Source organism: Kryptolebias marmoratus, linkage group LG4, assembly GCF_001649575.2.
Source record: "Kryptolebias marmoratus isolate JLee-2015 linkage group LG4, ASM164957v2, whole genome shotgun sequence".
In the NCBI taxonomy this organism is placed as follows: Eukaryota; Metazoa; Chordata; class Actinopteri; order Cyprinodontiformes; family Rivulidae; genus Kryptolebias; species Kryptolebias marmoratus.
In genome coordinates, this window is record NC_051433.1 from 11,331,440 (window position 1) to 11,354,935 (window position 23,496).

The 23,496-nt window shown below is 40.0% G+C and overlaps 2 protein-coding genes across 4 annotated transcripts in view; one reads left to right on the forward strand and one right to left on the reverse strand.

Moving 5' to 3' along the window:
* si:ch211-161c3.6 (high mobility group AT-hook 2b) overlaps positions 1 to 9,764 on the forward strand; it is a 10,910-nt gene extending 1,146 nt beyond the window's left edge. The window contains exons 2-6 of one of the 2 annotated variants that reach the window (XM_017408404.3): positions 2,462 to 2,631; positions 2,813 to 2,896; positions 4,761 to 4,811; positions 4,959 to 4,997; positions 7,360 to 9,764. In XM_017408404.3, the coding sequence (XP_017263893.1) occupies positions 2,527 to 2,631; positions 2,813 to 2,896; positions 4,761 to 4,811; positions 4,959 to 4,997; positions 7,360 to 7,428 (348 nt within the window). In that variant the 5' untranslated portion in view covers positions 2,462 to 2,526 and the 3' untranslated portion in view covers positions 7,429 to 9,764. Of the gene's footprint in view, positions 1 to 8; positions 2,632 to 2,812; positions 2,897 to 4,760; positions 4,812 to 4,958; positions 4,998 to 7,359 lie in introns of those variants that run through there. The other variant, XM_017408405.3, reaches the window with a different exon arrangement.
* A 1,156-nt stretch (positions 9,765 to 10,920) lies between these two features.
* si:ch211-161c3.5 (uncharacterized protein C3orf18 homolog) lies at positions 10,921 to 19,113 on the reverse strand. Of its 2 annotated transcripts, none has more exons than XM_017408391.3 (5): positions 18,731 to 19,112; positions 17,439 to 17,859; positions 17,307 to 17,332; positions 17,079 to 17,208; positions 10,921 to 15,241 (listed from the first exon to the last, which is right to left on the reverse strand). In XM_017408391.3, the coding sequence occupies exons 2-5, from the start codon at positions 17,700 to 17,702 to the stop codon at positions 15,161 to 15,163; spliced, it is 501 nt and encodes a 166-aa protein (XP_017263880.1). In that variant the 5' UTR covers positions 17,703 to 17,859; positions 18,731 to 19,112; the 3' UTR covers positions 10,921 to 15,160. The 2 variants fall into 2 exon arrangements, with proteins under 2 accessions (XP_017263880.1, XP_017263881.1); XM_017408392.3 differs by having other exon boundaries at positions 15,102 to 15,241; positions 18,682 to 19,113.
* Positions 19,114 to 23,496: the final 4,383 nt, after the last annotated feature.

Below are 23,496 nucleotides of genomic sequence, written 5' to 3' on the forward strand. Positions count from 1 at the left end.
CCCCCCTTTCTTTAAAAAAAATAATAATAAAAAATTTGTGTCGGGGCGAAAGGACGCGTTTCTCAAATTACTCCCGACTTCCTGTATTTCGGGGCGGCCGTGCGTGCGCTTGATGGGTCGCGTTTTGGCAATTAGTGTTTTTGGCACATTCCTCGCGGAGCCTCGAGGAGCTAAACGGCCACCTTGGGACGTTAAGCAGCAGCCTCGGTTTGTAGCTGATGTAGAAACAGAGCACACACACACTCACTCACTCACTCACTCACTCACTCACACACACAGAAAAAGTAAGGAAATCTGAGTTTGGTCCATTCTTTGCTGCAACAATGCTCCTTGGCGATAAATCTTTTACCGTTGGGGAAGTCTGCTTCCCCCTTGGATGGTGCCACATTCGCCAGGAAAATGCACATGAAAAACAAATTCTTCTTCTTGTGGAGTTTAGTGGCGGTTGGCAAAATAATTACAGCTGTGCATTGCCGCCAACCTATACCAAACAGCTCCTTCTGTTATTGACCCTTGAGTTGAGCTTCTTGTACCCCATCTGCTGCCAATCAGGAGCCTGATTGGTCTTTGATTGGCAGCACCTGTGAGCAACCAGCTTCAGTCCCGTATCTCCACAGTCTGGGACCGAACTCGACCCTCCAAGATAACAACGCTGGCCCCCACAGAGCAGCGTTTATCAGAGACTACCTCCAGACTTTGGGAGATGTAGAGGATGGAATGATCTGCCTGCAGTCCTGACCTCAACCCCGTTAGACACCTGGAGGGCTGTTCCTTCCACAGGGACCAACACAACAACACTGGCTGACTTGCTGGTTGATAAACTGGGACGCCATCGCACATCGGCGTGTGACCACGCTGGCGGGCAGCACGAGGGGGAGGTGCCAGGCTGTTGTGGCTGTGTATGGTTCTTCCACATGTTACTGAGGCCCCTGTTTTTGGTAAATGAACAAATTGTTAAATTGCAACATGAAGACTGAAGCCTTCCATCATCCGATCCAATGAACGGCACGAAACAAGCGTCAGCAGCAGATTCAGCTGTTTGGCGTTGGCAGGGAAGATTTGGCGAGTTTTCTCATGGGCGCAACCCACACACTCAGCTCAGCTGCTCAACCCACAAATGCATTTTCCTAACAAATGTGGCCCATTTAAAAGGAACTAAACAGGCTTTCCAACGATATAAGATGTATAGCCAAAAAGCATCGTTACAACAACAAAATAACCAACCAAACACACATTTCCTTACTTTTTGTGCAAAGTTTTTACAATTTATTTAGGGGCTAGGAAGCTAAGAAATTTTGCAGAAGAAAAACTGCAACTAATCACGTTTTAATAAGTTGCAGGACATAAGGGTATAGGCACATTTAACTACATAGTGGATTCCAACAGTTCTAACACTAATAGGTATCATTTTCAAGCCAAATGTATTGAAGCAAATGGGATAGTTTTTAGTTTTTTTGTTTTAAAACAATGTTCATGTTTTGTCTCCTGGTGGACCTTCCATTATTTACTGCTGACCATTAGAGCAAAAACATTTTCATGATAAGTCTTGGAGAGCAAAAAATATAGAATTCATTAAACAGCAGACAGATTTTAATTTGCAGATATTGCCCACTTTTCTTATTTTGAAGTGTGCAACGTCTTCTGAGGGTTGGTAAATATAAAGTTAAGAAAATATTGTTATATTCTGTTCAGTGAAAATACGCAGCTTGACTAAAAATAAACAAAGAATGGTGTTGTTGGCCAGCGGCTGCCCTGATTTCTTAAGACTGGCATCCTTATCCTTCATAGAAAACCTCGTATTGGTTGACCTTTAGGCCCGATGTCTTGAGAGCTTGTGTTTGTAAGCAAAAAAAAGATAAAGAAAATGAAAACATCAATTTAGGTAGGGTGCGCAAAAGACGACTCCCACAGTTTTGGCATGCAGTGTGTTTGTGTGTGAGCTGTCGTCTCGGTTGTTCAAGTTTTTATCGCGAAGATTGCCGCAGCGTGGCCACACCTGCGGCGCTCGCGGCTCCCATTGAGAAATACTTCACAGGGGGCAGGTGGGAAAACACAGAGCTGAACACAGCGGACGCAGATTTCGCGTGGTGGGTCGAGTTGTGAATGTCTGTGCTACTTTTAGTCTCCGCGCACTGCTCTCATGTTTCCTTGGGTTTGCCAGACCCCTGCCTATGTTCCGACGAGCCCAGTGCCAAGGCTTGTGTAGGAGCAGTTCCCACGGTTGCTCTTGGAAAATGTTTCAGTGTGATTGTGAAGTATCCTTGTGATGATACATTAAGCAGTAATTGGAATGGCTTTAGGTGATTGTGCAAGAAAGAAGCTGATTGGAGACGGTGGAAAAGAGCTGAATAATTACCCGAAGTTTCTCAAAACTGATTGCAGCACTCCCCACCCCCACCCCACCCTCTTTGTTGAGGATCACATCTTCAGCTCTTGATACTCAGCTCTTCTCCTCTTTAAGCCCTCGAGGCCGCTGCTCCAGGCTTTGATGCCCACACCCTTCGAAGCAGGTGGACAGACGCAGGCATGAGTAGCAGTGGGACCAAAGAGCCGTCTCCCGAGTCGAGCGCTGCCCAGTCGCCCCAGGAGCCTCAACGCAGGGGCAGGGGTCGACCGCGGAAACAGCAGCAGGTACGATCTCCGGAGGTGGCCGCAGTCCGCTCCAAATTCAGCCTTATGGGGTTTAGGGGTTCAGCTGAAGCAGAAGTCCTTACAAAATGTTACCAATTCAAGTGTCCTTTAGTAGTTTGCAGTAAATAAGGCAGTTTTGATCGGTGAGTTTTGACTCCAGATCCTTTCTGTCCCTCTGAAGGAACCTGTTGGACCACCGACTCCAAAGCGACCGAGAGGACGACCAAAAGGCAGCAAGGACAAGGGCCCCAGAACGCCACTGAAGGTTAAACCTCATCGCAACACTTTCCTGCTTGTGTATATAAACAAACTGATGCTGTCAGAAGAACCGTACCAGCGCAAAATACTAATTGTTTATGATGCTCAGTTATGAGTGAACTGATGAGTGCGTTTCCATCATTCGAATGAACTGAATGTAACTGAATTCATGATGAATCTTTGTCTTACAGCACGTCTCAGAGTAGCACTGTTTAAAAGAGATAGATTAAATAACTGGTTGGACGATTAATAAGGCTGATTATCGGTCATTTTGAGATAACTGCGTACTAAGTCCATTAAAAGCCAAGCACCTCCGTGGGCAGCTTTGTTGTTGCATGTAGCTTTACATGGCAGGAGGGCTTTTTGGGGCAAAACTATCAGACACCAAAATAAATTCTTTGCTGTCACGCCCTACTAAAAGGATTTGCCCAAATGCCAGCAAGAACTACTATTAGTCTACCTCTACTGTTTACATAGCTCTAAAGTGCTGTATATGATGTTGGGGGAGTGGGGAGGGGATTTTCAGTCCATCTAAATTAGTTGTAGTGCCACAACATTTAATGTAGTCCAGGAAAATACCGCTTTACAAGAGTGAGAAGACAAACTGTTACTAAATCAATTAGTCATCTGCTAATGTGCGTTTACACTTCTGATTGCGGTTCAGCTCTCAAGGATAACTTGGTCACTCTATAAAACTGTTGCTGAATCACAACAAGTCACAATTTTATATGATTTAAACCAGGCCCCACCTCACCCAGTCCAGTTCATGCTGCTGTATGTTCGTAAACACACTGGAGCAAACATGTACATCTTATGGTCTCAAACTTGCATCTTTGTTTGAAAACTAAAGTTTTTTTAGTTGGGTAGTACTTCCACATCGTGATACTGTAAGTCTTACTTAAGTTAATTGTCTAATTACAGGAACCAGTTGGATCAAATTTACTATTTAAGAGACCCAACGTAAGACTAAGTAACTCACAGCTTTTTGTATTTGCAGCAAGAAAATGCAACCTATATTATAGTATGGGTCACTTTGTCTGTAAAATGTCAGAAGACACATAAAACATCTTGAGACCATCACAACTGATTTGAATTCAATTTGCAAGCAGAATTAGCGAAGAATCTCCACGCTGTTTTGTGTCTTCTGCTTTAAAATCAACTCCAGCAACCATTCCTGACGATAACAAATGCTACAGATGCGCTTTAAAGTTCTGATCACTCTTCTTAGAAATGGAGTTTTAATCTTTTCTGAAGCTTGTTGCATCAGAAGATACATTTTCTTTATTCTGTTGGCAACTTTCCATTCAGCTATGTGTTTATATCAGGTTATACTGCAGATCTTTCCTTCTGGAAATCAAGCAATCCTTTTTATAGATGTCCTTTGCTATTGTTTTGTTTTCCTGAAATGCGTAAAAGAAACTTCAATGAAAAAGGACTTTATTCTTTTTTTTTGTACATCACTAGCTCTAAGGAAACAACTATTTCCAGGCAGCTGCACTTGCTAAACTTGTTACAACATGGCAGAGTGAAGTATTTCACGTATGAGGCTGCAGCTCGAATTGACAGGCACACAGATCCATTCTTTGGGTTTTCAGACTGGATTATTGAACTTTTCTCAGGGGATAAAGCTATTAAAAGAAAATAATACATTTTTGTGGACGCATAAGTTATTTTTGGTGGTTTTAAAATTGTTTAATTGTGAGTTTAAGTCCCTCGTTTGAGCTCAGATAGGCCTTTAAACCTCTGCAGCTCCTGGGAGGGATGTTTCCCATCAGCCAGGATAAACTTAAACATGTCTCAAAACTGTAAGTCTTAGATGAAAGCTGTGCGATTGGTGTGATTGTTAAGAACGTTTGTGTGTTTCTTCTCAGAAAGTAGAGCCTGTGGGGGAGAGACGACCACGGGGGCGGCCGAGGAAATGGGTACGGAGCGCTCATTGACATGTCTGGATTTATTATAAACATTCATCCAAAGCCTTTTAACGTTTCTGTGTCTGCTGGCGCTGCTGCAGCTCCTGTGGGCCCGTTTCCCTTCGTGTTTAACTGATTCTGCCGCCTGTCTCTTCACAGCCTCGAAAAGTTGTCCCCGAAGTGGCTGAAGGGCAGCAGGTGAGGAAACTGAAAAGTCGCTGCCTGGTGGTCCGGTTTTGTTTTGATGCAGCACCCTGAGACACTAATCACGACCGTTTGGGAAGTGAAAAAAAAAAAAGGATGAAAACAAGGCCAGGGTTTAAGACATTTTGATAAAAAGAAGTGAAACTGTCGCTGCAGATCTACCTTTCTCCCTACTGTACGTTTCTTCTGTTAGATCTGAATTAGTGAAATGTAGATCAAGTATCAGATCAAACTAAAGGCGGTTCTGTCTAACCTCTGCTTCAGTTAGACAGAAATTCTCGTTCTGTGTCACACGTTTTGCCTGTTGACTGTAGTTCAAGATACAAGTCAGCTTTAGTGCAGATTTCCACCTTTCATTTCATCTAACTATGAATTCAACTTTAGTTAAGTAGATTCTGTGAAACCACAACCAACCATTTAATAATTCCAAAATAAGCCTTGCACTATGTGAAATTAATAACTGTTAAAAAAAGTCCTTCTGTAAAAGCAGTTTCTGTATATATATATGGTAGTAGTCATTCGTAGCGTTAGCAAGATATCTCGTGAAGCAGTGGACGGATTTTAAAGAAACTCTCAGTGATTAGTCACTGGGTGGACATCTACAACTGATTAACTTTTGGAGTCAACCCCATTCAAGTTAGCAGCCACAGCCAAGCAACCTTAGCAAACACAAAAATGTGTTTAACTCAGCCAGCTTTACACACGTTGAGTGTGGTAGTAGCTGAGAGTCACCCCCAACACACACTCAGAGAGCAAACAGATCATCTGAGATCTTAGTTCTTGTCTGAGATCTTGAATCTTGTGATGATGTTAGTGGAGGAAAAAAAAAACACCTTTTTAGTGACTGAAATGACACATTGGTTTTTGTTCAAACAGTTTCTTATTTTATTGATTGTGTTCAATTCTGTATCACAGATTTTCAGCTCACTTTACCGCTGTGAAAGAGATTTAGAATAAAGTACAATATTTACGTCTACATCTTGTAGATGGAAAGTGTAAAGTACCACAAATGGACATTTTCACGGAAAGCGCAGATAGTACTGAAGGGCAGGACGTGATTTAATGTAATTAGTAACTGTGCGCCCCTGGCCAAGCAGAGGGGTGTTTTACTCATATTTATCACGTCCCTATTTTAAAAAGAAAGCGGACACAATATAAGATTCACTTCTCAGTATTGAGCAATTCAGCTGAACAAAATCAGCAGCTAAAACGACACCAAGCTGAAACACGTTTACAAGAAAATTAAACTTTTAAGCCTTTTCTTGCATTCTAAAAGACTAAAAAGGAAACATAAACCTGCATTTTATCTACTAGGTTTTCAGAACTTTCAATTAGTTGCATTGAAACTAAAGCTGGTAGAACGTTAGCTAACCTGACACATCACAGCGTCGCGTTCTTACTCAACATCTTTGTCATTTCTGCACCGCGCTGTTCAGCCACTAAGTTGCCTCTTTTTAGAACACATAGATAAAGCTAATGCGGTTTAAGACTTTTGTAATGAAAAAAGAAACCACTTTATAGTTGAAATGTTTAAGAGAAAATGTATCAAACTGTTGTGTTTCGTAATTAGGCCTGTCCGGACAAAATAGTAGAAAAACCTGTTAGCACGGCAAACCTTTAGCAGTTTTAATTTATATTTGTTTCCTATATTAAGAAGTCTGAACTAGCTTTTTTAGGCGTCCCATAAAGGCTTCTTTGCTCAGGCCATCAGGGTGCTGTATATGACTGTGTATGCAAACTCATGCTTGACTCCACTCTGAACTGTGGAAACTCACAGATAGTGGTGCTGAATTCCCCACGTACGCCGACAAAGGCCGTTTCGTCTCTTCCACTTTTGCACAACTCACGCGCAGTATTTCTCAGAAACTCGGGGCTCCTTTTAGCCATCTTGTTCCCTCTCTCAGCCCTTTGGAGCGTTGCTCAACAGCACTCACCAAAGCGGGCCACTGCACTTGATTCCCCCCCTCGGCTGTCTTATCGCATCCTCTCGGCTTAGCACATTGTCAAAGAGGTTAAGATGCCGAAAAAAAAAACTGAAACCGTTGAAGCGGACTCCTTTCTCGGAGACGTGCACATGAAGGGGAAGAATGAGTCAGTGCAGTGAGGGGAAACCTGATCTAACTGCTCTCTTCCCTTGTCTTCTTGGTTTCCTGGTGTAACCGTCGTCTTCCTCACATTTCTAGGTCTGACGGCTGGAACCTGCTCGCTCGCACGCAATCTCTCAATGAAATTTTAACACTCATTATCGTACCTGCAGCCTCTTTCTAGTGTTGATTCATAACCTCGAGCAGGATGAGTCACCACGCACCGAATCGAGATAATAGCTCAGTCATTTTGGTCCCTCTTTCTGTTTCAGGGCCCTTCGGAGGAGGCCGAGGAGGGGCCCTCGTCATCCCAGGTGCCCGCGCAGGAGGAAGGGGAGTAGATGGGATACCTCTCTACCTACCTCAATGTTTGGCCTCAAGCAAACAGGGGTACAATCTGACTCCTATCTGTGATGGGAAATCAGTGACACACACATACACTCACCCTCAAAAGTCATTGCAGACCGCAGCTTCCTCTCCTGATTGTTGGCTGTTTTGTTTTGTTTGTTATTTTTTGTTGTTGTTTTTGCGCAAACTCTCCTTTAACGCTGGAACCTTTGGTCTTATTAATTTGGATTTTTTTTTTTTAAAAAGGCATGGTTCTACATTTGGGGAAAAGCATTCATGGTCTTAGTTATTGTTGAGAGGTTCTGTTTTTATACTCAGACGGGTGACAAATTGAAGGAAATCCCTCTTTAAGTGTTCGTTTGCTGTTTTGATGACTAAAAAAAAGTGTTTTCCACAATGTTCGTGTGAAACATTTTTAACAAGATCAATACCTGGTGATTGGGAAGGCCGTATTTTGAGAGTTGCGTCATGTTGTCATAAACTTTTAGGTGATCTTTGTGCCTTTATAAATGGGGAAAAAAAACGTTCCCTCATGGAGGTTGAGCACCCTCATCTGGTTAAAAAAATGTTTTATAAAAGAATAAAAGTACTCTCTCAGGACAGATGCATGACAGTTTATTTGAACCTCCTAGTCTAATGGGTCACACTGTGTGATTTCAGCTTTTATTAGAAGAAAATCTTTGGTTGTGAGCTTGAATCAGTGGTCTGTGGTCATTCAGTGTGACAGGATCGCCCACTGACCATTCAACACTCTGACAACCAAAGACATCGGACATTTTATGGGAACGTCATGCAGCGTGACCGTGATCGTGTCCGCAGCTGTCTTTTTATCCAACATGTGTTCGTTTACCTACAGAAACAGCTGACGTGACTGAAAATAGGCCAACAGTGACGTAGTCCACGAAAGAGCTGTTCGGGATCAATAAGTCTGACATTTTTGATGTACCGGTATGTTTTTACACTCAGATTTGTTGAGTAATGTATGCTGATAAAAGTGCTTTGTTTACATTGATTGCGTACCCGCATTTCAGAATTGCATATCAGTATGTCTGGAAAACTACTGGAGTAAACGCTTTCAAACTGCACCATTTGAAATAGTTCGGGGCAACCTTTTTTTTTATGTTTGATTTCATAGATTGCGATGAGTCTTTAATGTGCTTTAATTGTTGGGCTGATATTTCTGTTGGATCTTTGGGACGTACTTGATTTTCCTCTGTCGAGAAGTCGTACGGTCCAGGGTCGTTTAAATCTCACATTGTCCAGTGTGACACAGCTTACTGTTAGGATTTTAAAACCTTGAGCATGCACAGCAGACACGAACCGGTCATTTGACCAGAAATCACACAGTGTGAGCCAAGCTTTAAGAGGTTTTTAGGGGATATTATGGATTGTTTTTAAAAAGTGGGGTTATGTGGAGAGGTAATGAACAATCAGTGTGTTACTTGCTGTAGAAGGAACAGAGATTAGTTCTGACCGGACAGTCAAGCAGGGTCAGGAAAACTTACAGTACTGCAGTCTTAAAACAACTCTAATCTCACACGTGTCATGGTGGTTCATGTAAGCTTTATGTTAGAAACCTTTACACTGCTGTCACTTTTGCTTTAGACGGTTAAATTTATGGATGTTTACACTGAAAACTGTAGACCTGTGTTTGTTGTGCAGACTGTAGGTCTGCAGACAATACCGGTAACGATCCGTGTGAGGTATGCTTTGCTAAATGGAACGTGTTAAGCGCGACCTGATGCAAAAGGACGTAAAAAACAAATATTTTAAACAAGCAAATGTGATTTTATTGATTTTATTGTCTTATTTTTCCGTTACATAGTTAACCCAGCTATGTGTAGTTAACATGTCTTGTTCTGAAGAGCTGACTCGTTAGCCAACTAGCGTTTAGCTTGACTGTCCTCTCAGAGTAAAACTATTTATTCAGATAATTCAAAGAGCTATCTACAACAGGTAAGATGATAACTGTTCATAACCTTTCCACTGAACGACACAACCAGCAACCCCCACTGAAGAACTAAAGGGTTCAGGTTTTTTCTTTAAATTTGTCACCAGTCTGTTGTTATCAGCACGAACCGTTTAGGGGGAACCTCATCAGTTTATTTTGATTTTTTCTTATTTGGTTTATCGTCTAACTCTTTTTGTTCAGAAGAAGAAAATGCTTTTACCCTAAAGTGGAACTAAGCCTGAACTTTGCCAGCTGTCCTGAACCTCTCAGTGAGTTTTGGTGAGTGTGTGTGAGAGTGTGTGTGTGTTGTATGTGGTTGCTTGGAGAGAGGGATGGCAGATTTGTTGGCGGAATTAAAAAAAAAAAAAAAAAAAAAAAGGAACCAAACTGAACCATTTTAACACATTTCTGTATCAAGTGTTTTAAACATGACATTTTTTTTAATGTAACAACATAAACATTGTATGTGAAAGTTGACATGAAAGGTTTCAGAAAAGAAATATCCAGTTTTAGCAAGGAAAATAACCTCATTATGCTCTATCAGCTCCCATGTTGGGGTGATGATTATAGAGTTTTACTCATTTGTTCGTTATTGTTCCTTCCAACCAGAAGCTGACTGAAGAAAACGTTACCTAACGCTTTGAGTGGATATTTCATCTTGAAAAGCAAACAACAACAACAACAGAAAAAAACCTTCATGCATACTTGACATGTCATTTTTACCACACTCAGGATTTCTCCTTGAACAGTGCTTTTACACCATTTTGAAACCTCAGGTACAAACCAATTCAGGAACATGATATCTACTCAGTAATAATTGTGGTGCTGTGTTTGTTGTGCGATTCTGATCTGTATTTTGACATTACCAGTATGCCTCGACTCAAAGACCTCATTTAAACCTCAGTCAGCCTCAACTTCTTGATCTCTCATTCTACCTCAGTGACACGAAAGACAGAAGATCTCCACGCAAAAGTTATCCTTCACTCCCGCAGAAGTGATACTGTACGTTCAAACGCACACGAGCGTTCGCGCGCGATCGAGCGTCCAGAAGCAGGTTCATCAGCAGATAGCAGACACGTTCAAAAGGTTTCAGGGCTACAAGCCAACAAACAAACAAACAAACAAACACACGAGGAGGTGTTACACTCCAGCAGAGGTGTAAAACTAAAGCATCAATATCATTTCTTTAACCGTATCCGGTTAAAATTAAAAAAAAAACTGAAGTGAGACTCTGTGCTCCTGGGAATTAAATGCAGCCAATAGTTTACAGCAGGGGTGTCAAACTCCGTTCCTCTGGGGGGGGGGCGCGCTCCTGCAGGTTTTAGATGTGTTCTCGCTTTAAAACGCCTGGTTTAAATGGATGACTTGTTGCCATGCTCCTGGAGAACTTGATAATTTGGCGAGGAGGTAATTAAACCATTTGAATCAGGTGTGTTGGAGCAGAAAAACCTAAAACTGGAGGCCTGGAGTTTGACCCCCCTGGTTTACAACATCTTGATGAAATACTTGTCTTTTAAAAACTTCGATCCTCATAAAAATAAAAAAAACTTGTATTTTTTTTTTTTTTGATTTATTGATCTTTTTTTATTTTTACTACATCATGTATTTTTTTTTCCTGATTCTTACACTGTAAAATGTTATGTGTGACACTCTTTAATTCATGGCAGCAAATGGCCACAGACGTGCTGAAATACATGAGATCTATGGGCAACGTTAGCCACTGCTCGTACTTGATCAACTGCAACAACAAAACACGATTGTACTGAACTGATGGTGTGTTTTATTGCTTATCAGCTTTTTATTTGTCCCTTTTGAGTGGAAGAATATGCTTCTGCCTCTTTTTTTTTTTTGGTATTTTGCAATTTTGCTTTAACAGAGAGTTACGTCGGTTCAGTAAAGCGGATGATATTTCATTTGTCTTGCGTAACATATTCATTACTTTCCATTAGAGCTGATTTCTAGAAAATAAATGCTTCCACGACTTGATAGTTTAGTGTTTCTGGTGGAGCACATTGCACCATAAATAAGAGACGTCGTAAAAAAGAGAAAGAAATCATTCATTCTTGCAGTTTTTGGAGCAGAGCAGAAATCCCCAAACCGTGAAGATAAAATCTGAGCTTTCTGCAAATCATCTCGAACCGTCTGTAGAAACCAGGGATCTTGTTTGTGAGCTTGTTATTGCCTGCCGCCATGAAAAGCGAGCAATAATGTCCCTTCCCGCGTCTCTTGAACCAAAAACCAAAAGGCAGATTTTATTGAAATTCTAACAAAGTAAAAATTGGATGGGCATCTAAAACTGATTAACTTTTGAAGGACTTTTGAAGTTAACTTGCTTCAAGGTGGCCGCCACAGTCCAGCAACCCTAACAAACACAAAAAGGCTTAAAATTTAGTCAATTTTGCTAATTTTGAGCTCAAATTTGGAGTGGTAGTAGCTGAGAGGTATCCCCAACACGTACTATGAGATTTAACAGATTGTGCAACGTGATGTTTAAAACTTTTTCATTAACTGTTGAAGTCAACATTGTCTGTTTGCAACATATCTGCTGAACCAGTGGATACATTTTAATGAAACTCTCAGAAAGTAAGAAGTGGATGTACATTTACAGCTGATTAGCTTTGAGATTCAGCCTAACTGAAGGCGGTCGCCGCAGCAAATCGACCTTAGGAAACACAAAAATGGGTACAAGTCGGTCCGTTTTGCAGATAATGAGCTCAAATTCTGTGTGGTGGTAGCTAAGAGTCAACCCTAAAACATGCTTCAAGCACTAACTGATTCTGGCAAGATTTTAGTTTAAAAAATTGGCGTGCAGCTAAGCCTTTAATTTTAGACCGGTCCTAATGTTAACATAATCTGTAACCAGCCTGTTTGTGTTCAGTCATTAAAAGTGCCTAAAATGTTCCTTTTAAAACTATATTTAGAATCCTGTTTTAACAAACACTAATCAGCCTTAACAGATGTCATATAACATCAGAACAGTTGTGGATTTAATTAGAACTAGCTGGGGCTAAAAGGATGTCCTGCGATGATCGAAGGGACTGCTGCAGGGAGACACAAGGTGGATTTTTAAAACACATACTCCAAAATTTAAGGGGAGTTTTTTTTTTAATTTTAAAAGGAACTCATTGTTAGATATGTAATTATTCCTCACGTTTAAATTGTGAACTTTTTGTAACACTGTTCATGTAGATGAGTCAAAGTAAACCAGAGATAAGATCTTTTTTTTTTTTAAGGATAACAACTCATAGCTGGTTTTCGGCTTAAAACTAACTCAAAAAAATAAAACTGCTCACAAGTCATTTTATAAATAACATTTGTGGGATTCTCTTGATATTTGAGACAAAGGCATGTGCAATGTTGGGACATTTTGCTAAACTGAATAAGAAGTCAATACATTCAGAAGTAATTACCTCCAAAAAACTTACCTGCTTATGTGGGAAGTTGCTTAAAACGTAAGCAAACTTTTGTTTTGTTTTTTTCTTTCTCACTACGTTGATTTGATCCAGATATTGAATCCACAGAACAACTACCTGCAGTATAATATTCCTCAAACCTAGGGCTTTCAGGTTCACGGTTTCCCACAGTATCACTTTTACAATCTAGTGGACCTGAGCACAGGATCACAGCTGTAAACACCCTCAGGACATGTTGAAAATGCATTTCGGTCCAATCACTGAGTGCTGTTTGTTTCTCACCACAGCTGACTGTATGTGACTGAGGCCGCACGTGTTCTTGCATACCAAGTGAGGAATCACAAGCGTTAACTTGAGAAGCAGGTTGAGGCGCGTGTTGCTAACATATATATATATATACTGACGCCGAGCTATTCACTGGTGATTAAATCTGCCAAAATGCATGTTTTAATACCAGGTGTAAGCAGAACATAAGCAGAACCTCTTAAGAGGTGAAACTCACATTTCAAAATCCGCAATGACGTCATTTCATTTTCACCTATTTTGATTTAATAGACATCCAAAATATCCATTTTTAGAAATCTAGTCGCCAAATACTGAAAATCAGCAGTGACATTATTACTACTTTAAATGTTTTCTTTTTACTTTAAATGATCTATTTCATTTTGGATATCTAAAATAAAACTTTTTTGACAAGTAACAACTTCACTGTAGGTATTTGAGGAGAAATTTACAATTTACGGTGTTCATTCCAGAAAGGCCGTATTTACAGATCTCTGGAGCTGAAAGCCCAAATACACCAAAGTGAGGAGAATGATGTTTGACGTATCTGAAATGTTGGCTGCAGACAGGACAAGTGGCATTCTTGATAGCTGAAATGTTTATTTTCACAAGCAAAACCTGAATTACTGCTATTAGCTTTGACGATCCCGTCTATTATATGATCAACTGGCTTGCCGTAGGGGTAATCTTTCTGTTTAGGGTTACTGCACTAACACTGTCAACTTGAAATAGTTACTGATGACGTGTCACAACCATTTATGCATCGTGACCCATGCGTCGGTTTTAAGTTGCTCTTTACTTGAATATCACTCATCAGTTTATGTTTAAATAGGTTTTTTGTTTTGCTCACCAATGTGTTGTGTTTCAGTTATTTCATGTATTTCAGCACTGTTGACTGATCTGCTGCCAGATTACAGATGTATTCAATGTTGTGTTGACTTTACGTAATTGTCCCCGGGACTACCTCTGTAAACCACCAAGCCTGGGTCATCTCTGGGGAGACTTTTGGTCGCTTATGGTCCAAAGTGGCTTCCATCAAGGGCCTACGGGTGTTTTTGGCGGGGATCATGAAATCTTGAAAATGACTGTCCAACCTGTACTGCAGTAGTCCAAACGTCTCATCTCACTACATCCATGTGACCATAAGTGAATGAAAGGTGTCTCTTCATTCAAGCTGAGTCGTCGTGTCATTTTAGACAAGCTGTGTTTGGATATTTACTCTCTGTATGGGGACAGTGTTGTTCTGTGATCTTACTGCTAGTCATATAGTTACATACAGTACTTGATCTTTTTTTTTCAACTATTAAAAAAAAGTTGAATTGTAACTTGAGAAATCATCTTTTTATGCCTTTTGCTTTTAACACAAGTTTATAGTTATGTTATTGTTGTGTCCTCCTCATCCACTTTCTTTAATACAACTCACAAACCTGTGATATATATTTTGTTATGATTCTCTATGTTGTGATTTGTGTTACTTTACCTCTTTATCGCTTATCAATAAAATATCACACTTATCAGCTCTTTTTATACATTTCTTAAGGCGAGTTTAAGGTGCTTTTTGTTTTTTTGCTTCAAACGATTTTATTGCGTACAGATGGAAACAATGTCCATCACTGCTCAAAGGTGAAAAATGGAGAGGAACACAGTTTGGAGATGGCGACACATCCGACATACGGGCGCGTCCGAGTTTTAAGACCCACAAAATCACTATAACACAGATTTACAGATTCATCGTGTGAATAAATGCAGAAACTCAGAACTTCATGACAAGCTACCAAACATTTTTCCAACACTGACAATGAATTAAAAAAGGAGGGGGGGGTGCGCACACTTAATCTGTGCCCAAGTGATTACAGTGCAAGATCGTTTATGATGCTTCCTGTTGCTCCTCCGCACCTTTTTTTTTTCTTCTTCTTTTGCATGTCTCAATGTTAAAACCACTGCTGTGACGAAAACATTTATTCAAGCCTGTAACGGTCTTGTTTCCCCTTCTTTCCCCTTCCTGAGCAACAGTCTGTGTCTGGTTATGGCCGGCAGCCCTCACAAGCTGAGCCGGTGGAGGAGGGATGAGGGGGGGGGTTAAGCGTTGAGAGCTTTGGCTACATCTGTGAAGACCAGACGACTCGGCCGCTGCGTCGTCCCTTGGGAGGTTGTGAGAGTCTGCAGAGGACAGAGCAGATGAAACTGTCAGGGAGAGGCTCCAGTCTTTCAGGTTAACAAACGTCTGTGCTGGTGTTTTATTCCGTTATGGTGATAGAAACAGCTAAATCAGCTCATTATTTATTTTAGGACAAGGACTGTGATTAATTAATAAAACTGTTAGCATCAGAGACCAGAGGGTTTGTAAACAACTGAAGGGATTAGTAATCTGCAATTTATTTATGAATACATTTTCTAAAACGGGCTGACAGTTAATGGGAGTGTTAATTACCTGACAGTGTATTGTTCATTAGAAGCAAGTGTTGTTAAATATGATCAGCTGAAATTCAGGTTTATAACTAATGTTCTTGAACTCATTGTTTTCAGCCAGTGGTGGTTGGATCATCCTGGGATCTAAGTGAGATGCATTTGAAAACATAAGTAAAAGCTCCTGGCAGAGCAGTTAATGTTATTACTAATATTACAATTACAATATTAGGCAACAAGTCTTCAATTAGTCCTCATTTCTTTCTATTTTGCTTTCAAGCAGCCAGACTTTCTTGGAATCTTTTAAAGTGGTCTTGATCATTATTGTTTTTCAAGGTTTTTCTTTGGATTGTGGCTGTTTTTGTTTTAAACACATTTTTCTGTCCAGTACCTGAATGCTTTCAAAGCAGTGTTTTGTGTTTATTAAGCCACTTATCTCTGACCTGGGGGTAATTCAGGAATAAATGACTCTGAAACTCAAGAGATGAACCAGTGCAACTTAACAAAATGTTTTAAACAGACTCTTTAGACACTTTATCAGCAGCCTGTCACAAAGATGCAATTTATTCCCATTTTTTATTTGAATCTATGAAAAATATAAAGTATAACACACCATTTGACAGATAAAATTGCATTTTAGAGCCAATAAGGTGATTCCCAAAAAGTTATTTGAATAAAAGTTGACCTAAAGGATGACGTTTCTCTGAGGTCATGGCTCAGGTCGCTGCTGAGTTTTTTCTCTTTTTAATACTTTAAAGAAAGCTGTAGATAATTTTTTAGGCACACAGTGCACAATATGCTGTCAGGTATGAGGGCTGGACTGAAAAAAAGTGGAAAAAGTAGCCAAAGTCCAAAGAAAAACTTTGAAAGACCCGAAAAAATATTGCACAAATGAAAGGTTTAAAGGAAGTTTGGCTGCTTGGAAACAAATTTTCAAGAAATCAGTTGTGATTTTAAACCTTTACACTTTATAAACCTTTGTGTACTAATCAGATATTATAAAATATATCTTTGTCTATGTAAGTATTTCAACGAAGGGTCGAGAATGGGGGAGGGGAAGAGTGAAAGATAAAATGGAAGTACTGTAGGCTCAGAGGAAAAGATTTCAGGTATAAATCTGTTCTGCCTGGATGCTTTAACGCAGGTTAGTTAAATTATTGAAATTCCGACGCTGCTCGTTGTTTTGAGGTCTGAGACGAGGAGAGAGAAATGTGAAAGAGTAAAGGTAACGTGGAGAAAGGAAGTTGAGGAGGAATGGTTCAAACAACACACAGGTCATACTTTACCATGTTTAGCTTTGTCAAAACTTAAAAAAAAAAAAAAAGAAATAGAAATAGAGAATTACCACAGTTGCATAAGAGTCCATTTGTCAAGACTAACAACGCTAATGCAGAAACAACCCATAAGACTAACTGTATCAAAATATTTAAAAATATATTTGATATTTTCTGATCTTTGCATTTTTACTACAGGAGGACAACATGGTGTCATCATAACATTCACGTATTATTGTCTGTGAGACAAACGAAGGCTCATATGATGAATATTCAGAGAAAAAGAAAAAGCCCTTCTTCCTTTCACTGTAGCCTACCTTGGCATTGGGACCTGCAAGGCTGCCGTCCCGTCCGTGGTCCAGTAGTTCCTGTTCCAGCAGGTCGTCCTGTTCTTCAGCCGGGTCGAAGTTGTACATCGGCATGAGCTGGTGTCTCAACTTCTCTAACCTGCGCGCCAACAAGGGTTTCATTAAATAGCATAGTGGAAGGACAACCGTCGTCTGCCGTTTTCAGTTTGTAAGCCTTTAAACTCTGGAGAAACTCACCGCTTTCGTTTTCGGATATACAGCATCTGCAGGTTTTTTTTAAAAAAAAAAGAAAGAAACGAATGTTACAACTTAACTCATTCAAAACAAACAACAGAGGGCAAATATTGTGGACCATTTCTGATTCCTTACTATTGCCACAGCCAAGCCGATGACTGTGATGATGCCAAAGGGCACCAGCAACATTCCCGCGCTCGAGCCCTCGACCATCTCGTCTGGAAACGCGGTGGCGTTCAAGCTGGTCTCGTTTGTCGTTATGGTAACAGTCATAAACGTCCTTGAAGTGGTGTTTTCTCTGGTTCCTGCGACTGTTGAGAGCAAAGGGTCCATTGTGGCGGCCGAAGTGGCCGTTGTGGAGAGAAAACTCGCCGTCGTTTGACCCGCATTCACAGCCATGGTCAGGTGTGTTTTACTGAGGTGAAAGGGTGCGTTTTTAGTCTTAGCGTGGATGTCGTGATGTTGCTTAGTTTCTACTGTGTCTCATGGTCGACACAGGCGTCCTCCCACTGGTTTGGGGTCTGCTGAGGCATGAATGGTTCCACCGCAAGGAGACCTGAGGGATTAAACAATGGAAAACCCTGAGAAGGGACTGGAGGTGTCACATATGAAGTAAAACAATCTGAGAAAGCCAAATGGTTGTTTTTAAAAAAAAAATACAAAATCTAACATCCTCATTTTCATTCATGCCACGGCTGGTAGTGCCAGCGTGGTTGTGGTTTTCGAGCAGGATGTGGGGAGCCAACGTTCAGGAGGAATCAGGCATGCGAAGTTCAGAAATACAGAAGAATGGTAACCATAACTTTCACTGTGAGGAAATCTGCTGGCAGCACTCTCAGACATCAAAATCAACTTACACCCACCCACACACACACACACACACACACACAGGCACGTTCCATAAATATCCACAGCTTCCAAGCCTGAGAACATGTGCCTCCCACCTACAGACATGCATCCCATTAGAGGATAGAGCTATTTTTTCCCCGTGAAGATTTACATGGGTTTGGGAGTATTTTTTTAATTTTTTATTTTTTTATAAAAGCATGCTTTCTTTTTTCTTGCGTTCTATGGTGACACAGGAAGGCACAGACATATGATCCATTCCTCTCTCCTCATCCTGTCTGCTCGTAATGAGGAACATGTGCAACTGAAGCCAACCAATGAAAAACAAAGGCTGGTTTCAGTCACTGCTGTAGTGCAGCGTGCATGTTCTGCTCAACAAAGACAACACTCACAGCTCGGCCCCCTTCGGGATCACTTTATGGTCCTCTTCTTGTGTACACGTGTTTATTTATTTTATTATTTTTTTAGATAAGATGCTCTGCACCTCAGCAGTCTCAAACACACACACACACACACAGCTGGGGTGACTAACCCTGCAGGTCTCGCTCGTGTGTCCTCCCAGAGTAGAGATGCATACGTACCTGGACAAACAACATGCATGTTAAGAGGTGAAGAGCAGCAGAGCTACAGGCAGGAGGAAAGGGATTGGAAGAGGCAACATTTGTTCCAGTGCTTGTCCCTGCTCCTCCTCTTCTGCTTCCCCCCCCACCACCACCACCACCACCCCCCACCTTCAGCAATGCAGAGGCTGTTTACACTGACACAACAGCCATTTTCTTTGAGAATGAACTCCACACACCAAAGTAACCCTATCCCGGCGGGCCCCCCCTAGAGATACCCCCTCCAGTTCTTCGATTGCCTGCTTGGATCCACTCCCGCTGTCTTGGCCTTTCTTGTATTTCACACAAACAGAAGCTGCTCTTGGGATGCTGCAAGCAGAGATCAGTGCTGCGAGCTCCCTCCCTCCTCACCCTGCAATTGGTCTAATAGCTTCAAGATGATAAATGTGGTTGGCTGCCGTCACTGCCCGTTTGGCTTTGCAGGGATGAGAATGGGATTTAATGGCTCTGCACACCAGATGCTGTCAGAGCCATGTGAATGACTGCATCCGGGTGGCAGGTCTGAGGAAATTAACCCTTTGATGTCTTAGAGCCCAATTAATGGAATTGACTCACAGGAGCAGAAACTAAAAACCAGCACCCAGTCCGTTGTTTTATTTTATTTTATTTTATTTTTGTTTAATGTGAATATTTTTGTTTTTTTTTAAAGATTTTTTCACGAAACAATTTCTATTCCTCTTCTACTGCTTCTTCTTTTTCTTTATTTTGTAGTTTCACAGAGCGCTCAACTTGTGCTAAAGTTTCAAATTTTGTGGGGAAGTAATACTTGGTAGCACATTTGTTTCATTCAAAAAAAAACTTATATTTTCTACTAAAAATCTACTAAATCTGGTTTAGTCTTTGTGTGGGGAGGTCTTTATGCACAGATTTAGTTCCACTGAACACAGGTTAAAACTAGTTTTTTTAGTTTTAAAAAATGGTTAATTTTGAAAACAATACAAGGTTATTTAATAATTATTAACACTTGCAGAAACTAACAATAAATCTTAAAATCTAACAACAAAAGGATAGGAATGATAAAAATATATATTTTATATATTTATTCATGGCAAAATGAGTTATAGAATGTAAAAACTTTCTTTAACGTGAAACAGAATAGGAAAGTATTTCATTGTTATGCGCAGCAAAATAAAAGGTGGTTGTCTAAATTTTGCTTTAATAATGTCAGTGTTTAGCCCTTTTTTCAAAATGCTTGTTTGCTAACGCCCCATTTGGTAAAATCATGTAAAATATGAATATAAACCAAAGGCCAAATTCAAAACAATGTCTTTTTTTTTTTAAATCCTACATTTGCGCAGAGGCAACACATCAAATAAAATTCATTATTTTATTTTATTTTATTTTACAAATTTATAATAATTTTCATTTTGATGCAAACATCATGGGCAAGAAGATACAGAAAAAGGATGTATAAAACGCTTTTAAAAAATTACTTAAGGCCATATTAAGTTAGGATTTGTTTTAAATTTTAGATTTCAGAAATATTGATACAGAATTACTGATGAGTGTGTGTGTGTGGGGGGGGGGTCTTAGTTTTCACAGAAAATACATATTTATGTGCTGGCAAACAACCCTCATTTAGTTGTTTCAAAAGTTCTTTGCAAAATCGCAACAAATTTGAGGATTTCATCATCCTCATTATGTAACATTCTCAAAATATTGAGAGAATTCACACAGTTTTCTGTCGGATTTTCAAGGAGAAGTTGTAAAAACTAAATAACTGTAAGCTTTGGAGCACTGTGTCACATCACAGCAAACCCGGGTCCTGCACTCCTTTCTGTGTGGAGTTTGCATGTTTTTATTTCTTGATAGTGGGATTTTATCCAGGTTCTTTCCTTCACTGTGGTCCAAAAACATGCATGTTAGATTAACTGGTGATTCTGAACTGATCCTGTGTTGTTTGTCTTTTCAGACTTGAAGGAAGAAAAGTTGATGCAACGCAGATCAACTTTTTTAAACAAGTAGGTTTTTCTATCAAATCTGGGCTCGTGTGACTTTGAGATGTTTTTTGGAAATGGAGTTGCAGCTCCTTCATTAGGAGGACGGCGCTGTTCAAATATTTAACGGGCGTCTGAGACGAAATCTCAGGTTGCAATGTCTCAGCTTACACATGCTCTTTCTTGTTTTCAGCTCCGACAGAAAGGAGGCATAGGATAAGCAGGAAAGCGTAAAGGAAATAGGAAACAGGAAAGGAAATGGCATTGATATCCTTCAGCACCGCAGGTGAAATAACAGAAATATAGCTAAAATGTGTTGTTTAAAGGAAAACTTTGACACTTTGAGATTGTCTTTATTCCAGGAAAGACCCTGAAAAGATGGCTCCTTTAAATGGACAAAAAGTCTGGATCTTATAAGAAAGTTTCTTGTCAGCACACATGACTGAGACAGGGTTCAATTTTAGGATCCTGTTGCATAAATCTATTCGACATTTTGCTGTAAAACACTTTTTTTTTAAATGCACTTTTTTAAAATACCTGCCTGATCCTGTTCAGGGCTGTGGGGAGATGGTGCCTGTCTTCAGGAGTAAGCGGGCAGGAGGCTGGTTACACCCTGAACAGGTCACCGGTGCCTCACAGGGCCACATGAAGGCAAATAATCATTCACACACACCTTCATACCTACAGGACAATTTATAAATGAATTAGTTCATTTCAATTCCATATATATATATATTCCAATCAGAAGCTTGAGGGTTCAATCCACAGCTCCTGCAGTGCATGTCCTTGGTGCCTACTGATATGCTTATTGGTGTGTAAGTGAGAACATAAAGGTGCTGTAAATAGTGTGTAAACATATTTAAAATAGAAAGCACTGTATGGGTGAATGAGACACTCTGTAAAGCACTTTACAGAGCCAGGAGAAGTTAAAAAGGTCTGATATAAATGTGATCAAGTACCTGCTATTTATGTTCATCCCATTTCAGATTCAATAATCACACAGAAAATCAATGTCTTTAAATTTTCTTTAAATGTATTTTAAAAAGGGAGGACAGTGCACATTAATGAACATCTCAAAACATAGAACCATAAAATGAAAAACAGCTCATGTCATTAAAAGGGGCTGCTTAATGTTGATAATGTTGGTTCTCCAACAGCCCTTTTTTTTATACATTGCATCTGAAAGAGTAATAGAACGAAGACTGTCTGACTAAATGAGGCAGAGAATTCCACCAGTGTGACGCTCCGAATGAGAAAACTGACCAAATGTTGTCTTTCTAAATGGGATTCTACAGTTTCCTCTGCCAGCTCCTCTTGTGAAGACTTTACAATGTTCACATATAAATCAATTTACATTATAGCCCATTTAGAATACTCAATTTGCCTAACATTTTTTAGGCTGCACTCACAAAAAGGGCAAAAGAAAATCATGCATACATGGTGAAACTTTGCAAAATCCATGCAGAACAGCTCAAAACTGTGAAGAAACAGTGCAGTCCCTGGTTGTAAATACTTAAATATAAGTGTTGTTGTGTTCCAATACAATCGGTCAACATTAGTAATGATTTTAGATGATTGTGCAGAGAGCTAAAGTTTATTTTGCTATAAAATTGTACAAAATCACATGACCCACAGGTTGCACATTGTGAAACACCGCCATCTAGTGACAATTTGTAGATACTGCAGTGACTTGACAACGTGAGGCATTGTGTTTATTTTACATGTTAACAGGTTTATTTATTGAACAGCACTTCAACAAAAACAGAACCAAATTATGCAATTTGAGCACTCAAACATTTGTTTTAAACAGATGGGCATTGGAAATCTAATCATCTTACAGCATACACACTATGAGTTTATTAGGCTACACACTTTATAAGGTATAGGATAGGATAGGATAGGATAGGATAGGATAGGATAGGATAGGATAGGATAGGATAGGATAGGATAGGATAGGATAGGATAGGATAGGTTTTACTGAATGACTGATATGCTGATAGCTTTTTATAACCTAACTTTGTTGGCATCACATAAAGTTAAAAAGGGCCCATCAAAAAATAGAATCACTACTCCTCTAACTTTAGTTAAATGTGTTTTAAAGAATTGATATTAGGTTCCATAATATTAAATACACCCACTTTTCCTTGGCCATCTAGTTGAACTCTCTCTTGGGATTGACTCCTAAAATCATTCAGCCTCCTCATTAGCTCCTTTATTCCCTCCCATCTCCATTTCCCTCCTCGCTGAGCATCTCTGCGATCTGTTCTGGTGTTAACTTGCTGTCCAGGAACTACAATAAAAACGGGGTGAAGCGCTTAAGAGCCTGCTGTTCGTGATTACATGTGACTGACATGAATTAAAATAGCTGCAAATCAGCGTTTAATCATGGAATGAAATGTTTAAGAATAAATTAAGTTTGAAGTTAGAAACATGACAGAATGTGACACTTTTCTTTTTTTTTTCTAATGATGACATTCTCTGAGTGCACTGACAACACTTTACGCAGAGTCAAAGATTGCATTCATATCCTCATTAATACTTTTCTAATGCTTCACTCCTGGGGTTTCGAAAAGCCTGCTCGAAAACCTTTTATGGTTTTCAGAAAATGGACTCGCTAATCACCCATTAGTAGTATTTAGATACTGACCTCAGCCGACAAATGGAAAACAGCACGGCGGTGTTAGAGAATACCATTGTTGTAGACAGATGCAATTCAAAAGGCATGTGAATTTGTAAACAACCAGATGCGTTTCGTGTGACATAAATGTTGCGTGGTGTTGATTTAAACAA

Excerpts from the sequence above, each read along its gene's own strand:
- si:ch211-161c3.5 (XM_017408391.3), bottom strand. The coding sequence starts at position 17,702 with ATGGCTGTGAATGCGGGTCAAACGACGGCGAGTTTTCTCTCCACAACG. Across the intron at positions 17,333-17,438 it reads TCGGCTTGGCTGTGGCAATA|ATGCTGTATATCCGAAAACG; the intron begins GTAAGGAATCAG and ends AAAAACCTGCAG. Across the intron at positions 15,242-17,078 it reads TTGCAGGTCCCAATGCCAAG|ACTCTCACAACCTCCCAAGG; the intron begins GTAGGCTACAGT and ends TGTCCTCTGCAG.